Source organism: Cryptosporidium andersoni (genome assembly GCF_001865355.1).
Source record: "Cryptosporidium andersoni isolate 30847 chromosome Unknown contig_118, whole genome shotgun sequence".
NCBI lineage: Eukaryota > Apicomplexa > Conoidasida > Eucoccidiorida > Cryptosporidiidae > Cryptosporidium > Cryptosporidium andersoni.
Window position 1 is genome coordinate 1748 of NW_027122874.1, and position 3719 is coordinate 5466.

Sequence of the window (3719 nt, forward strand, 5' to 3'; positions counted from 1 at the left end):
TAATATTTCGAAATTATAAAAGATGATTAATATATTTCAAAATTTTTGAGTTAATAAGATCTTTTAAAATTTTAATCATTATTAATATTATTATTTTATATATTCAATATTAATAGCTAGTATTTCATATTCAAATATTAAAAATTATATTAAAACTCTTAAATATCAGTATAAAAGGATTATATTGTTTGAATTATAATTGTTTTTATTATAACTAATATATAATATATTATTATAGATGCCATATTTATTAAAATTCAATTTTCTCTACAAATATTTATATATATATATATATATATATAAATTCTGAATTCTAAAAAAGATAACTTTATATTATTCTAAATATGAAATATATTGAAAGTATAAAGTATAGTCAATATTATAAATTATAAAAAGTAATAGATTTATATAATTTTAATAATAATTTATTAAATGAAAGGTCAAGTATTATAATAAATATATTAAATTATTCTGTAATATTTTTGTTTAATATTTTAGAAAATAAATCAATTGACTCACAAATAGGTGTGAAGCTCTTTATTATACCTGTGTGATTATTAATTCTTATTAAAAAAATAAAAAAAAATTCTTAATAAAGATGATTATATTTATAAAAATATTATTTATATATATATTATATTTGAATATTTCTATATTAGCTTATTATAATTCATCCTTGCTAGTTAGTGATTCAGTTAATCTTGTCCAATTCAAACCAATGGATAATTCAAATATCGTTCAAGATGAAGATTTATCTGAATATTGTACTGAATGTACTATAAGATGTAATCAAAGAAAGAAAAGGAGTAAAAAAAGGTCATGTTGGAGAAAAGTACTTCGATTTTTTAGAAGAAAAGGGAGATCTTATAAAGAACATATAAATCGTAAACAGATTCAAGTAGAAAAAAAAGTTAAACCTCCAATGAATATAAAAGGTGGTGTAAAAGTTATACCTGAAGGGTTGACAAATTCACCACTTTATTTAAAAGTGCAAGAAAAAAGTTTGAATGATGAAAATAATAATCCTATTAATCAAAAAAAAGTTTCATATACATCAATGGAATAAATTTTTTTCTAAAATTTATCTTAATAAAAAAAATTTAATTATTAGAATCAGGTTATAGTATATAAATAACAATATAATGCTTAAAATTATATAATTTGAGTAAATATAACATTTCGTATTATCACATGAATATTTATAAATTTCTTAATTATAGAAAAAAAATTTACTGTTACATTTAATTATTCTTGTTTCTTTTTTTTTTTTTTTTCTTTTTTAATACTTTTTTTTTTCTAATCTTGGGTTAAAATTTATACAATATTAATATAAAATAGCTACTTTTGCATGTATGGCGCCAATAAATGTGTGCACACAAGATTTATTTCTAGATACTACTTATAAAACTTTATTTCATCTAAAAAAAAAAGTCACATTTGAATTATTATTTTTTTTTTTTTTTTAAATAAATAAAAATTTAAAGATAACGTTAGATTAGTAGAATAATATATTATAAATAAGATATTAATGTCTAGCTCATTAGGATCTATAAATAATTTAACTGAAGAAGAAACTAAAAATCTATCTGAAGAACAAAATAGAAATACAAGTGAACAACAAAATTTAGATTGGGTTAATAAATGTTGTTGTACATGGAGAATAAAATTTGAAAATGATACGAGTAATTTAGATAATTCCAATATTAATATTAATGAACAATCAGAAAGAGTACTGGAATTTCGAAATAGTATATTAAATCAGGTAGACAATATTATATCAGGATATAGAAGACAAAGTATATTAGATTCTATATCAGAATTTGAAGATAAATTGTTAACAATTGGTATTGGAGATGATAAATATTATAATAGTAGTGATTCTGAAAATTCAGATTCAGAGGAACAATATTTGAGAGGGTATTCAGATTTTATTAAAAAACCAAACTGTATAATAGATAATAATAGAAGAGTAACATCACCAAAATATATTTCTAATAATAAAGTTGATATTAAAGAAAATAAAGAAAATGATTAAATCAATTAAAGTTAAATTTATCAAGTTACTATATTATTAATAAATTTCTTTATTAAAGATTCTTCTAATATAATATATTTATTATTTCTTAGTTAATAAATAAATAAAAATAAAAGTTATTTTGAATTTTAATTAAATATAAAGGTATCAAATCAATATTTTAGTTATCTTTTATTTCTAATATATTCAAAATAAAAACAAATTTTATGAATTCTAATATCTTGTAATATAAAAATCTTAGAAATAAACTATTTGGAATATTTAACTAAGAACTAATTAAATATCTTATCAAATATATCTAAAAGACCTAGAATATAAAGAGTTCAATTAAAATATTTAAATTATTATTTAATAAATATTTTTTTCATAAGTTCTCTTTTTGTTAGGAATATCTAAATTGTGTTTTTTATTTGTTTTAGTTTCTTTATGTTTATGTTTTTTTCCTTCAATGAATGAATTAGATTTAATATATTCATTATAACTCACATTATTAGATAAAGTTATACCACAATTTTCACACTCCTTTACTTGTAAAGATGTATCAGATACTTCTTTTAAAGATTCTGGAATTATAACAATTTTTGATGGTTCAATACCCTTAAAATTTATTGAATGTGTTGGTATATGGGGTGATAATAAGGTACCGGAACAATGATTTAATGGGCATGGATAATTTACTTTCATACAACATTTTTTTGGTCTCTCATAAACAAAATAATTAAATGGAATTTCTAAATATAAATCACTATACATAATATATTGAATAATAAATTGATGGTATATTTCAGTTTCCATTTCATTCTTTATAATTAATAAATAGTAATTAGTATTATTAAGAGGTCAAATATTTACAATATAATTAGCGGGAAATAAACAAATTATCGAGGCTAAAATAGAAAATGATTATATAAAATCCACACCATTATTATTATTAAATATTAGAAGTTAAAATTAATTTAATAGACATTAATTATAATAGATGATAGGATACTTAGGATTATTAAATATATTGTTGTTTTTGGTATATAACCTTAATGGTATAAGAACTCAAACTATACAAGAAGACACCCCATTATTTGGAATTAAAAATGTTTATACTAATAAAGTACCTTCAAAATTAAAATATAAAGGTGTCCCTTTAATAGTGCAAGAATTTAAAGTTAAATTTATTAAAGAAGTTGATCCTTATTCAAAAACAGAGACACCTTTCCAAAAAATTGTAGAGGCAAAACCAGTTCTTGAATCTTGTGAAGAAGAAAGTGATAAACTTTTATTTAAGACAAATTACATAATTGGTAATATAATAAAAAGTAAAGAGAAAATTGGAGAAATAGAATATCCTCGTAATGGTAGGAAAGATATATTATATTCTTGGTGTGATGGTATAATAAAATATATTACTAAGAGTGGAGAACATTCATTCAATGATACTCTTTTTATAATATATTGTAGTGATTCTGAAGATTTTGATTATAATATTAAATATGGAGATAATTATATTGATAGTGAAAATAATATGGGAAATGATGAATTTGAGTTAAAATTGAGATATAATAAGACAAGATTAAATAATAAAGATGAGGATAGAGATATGATAATTGAAGAAGATAATATAATAAGGTCAGAATCATGTATTTTATGTGACAATAAAGGTGGAGATTTAATTGAATCTAATATATATGAT

The 3719-nt window shown here is 19.6% G+C and overlaps 4 protein-coding genes across 4 annotated transcripts; 3 read left to right on the forward strand and 1 right to left on the reverse strand.

Annotated features, from left to right (window-relative positions):
• Window positions 1-598: 598 nt before the first annotated feature.
• On the forward strand, window positions 599-1066 carry cand_003590 (uncharacterized protein; the record flags this gene model as incomplete). The annotated part of the gene is made up of 1 exon (XM_067210603.1): window positions 599-1066. The coding sequence occupies one exon, from the start codon at window positions 599-601 to the stop codon at window positions 1064-1066; it is 468 nt and encodes a 155-aa protein (XP_067067448.1).
• A 462-nt stretch (window positions 1067-1528) lies between these two features.
• Window positions 1529-2035, forward strand: cand_003600 (uncharacterized protein; the record flags this gene model as incomplete). The annotated part of the gene is made up of 1 exon (XM_067210604.1): window positions 1529-2035. One exon carries the CDS (start codon window positions 1529-1531, stop codon window positions 2033-2035), a length of 507 nt encoding a protein of 168 aa, XP_067067449.1.
• A 348-nt stretch (window positions 2036-2383) lies between these two features.
• cand_003610 (uncharacterized protein) lies at window positions 2384-2830 on the reverse strand (the record flags this gene model as incomplete). The annotated part of the gene is made up of 1 exon (XM_067210605.1): window positions 2384-2830. One exon carries the CDS (start codon window positions 2828-2830, stop codon window positions 2384-2386), a length of 447 nt encoding a protein of 148 aa, XP_067067450.1.
• Window positions 2831-3014: 184 nt separating this feature from the next.
• Window positions 3015-3666, forward strand: cand_003620 (uncharacterized protein; the record flags this gene model as incomplete). The annotated part of the gene is made up of 1 exon (XM_067210606.1): window positions 3015-3666. A coding segment is annotated over one exon (652 nt), but the record flags the coding sequence as incomplete, so codon positions are not given.
• Between the last annotated feature and the right edge of the window lie 53 nt (window positions 3667-3719).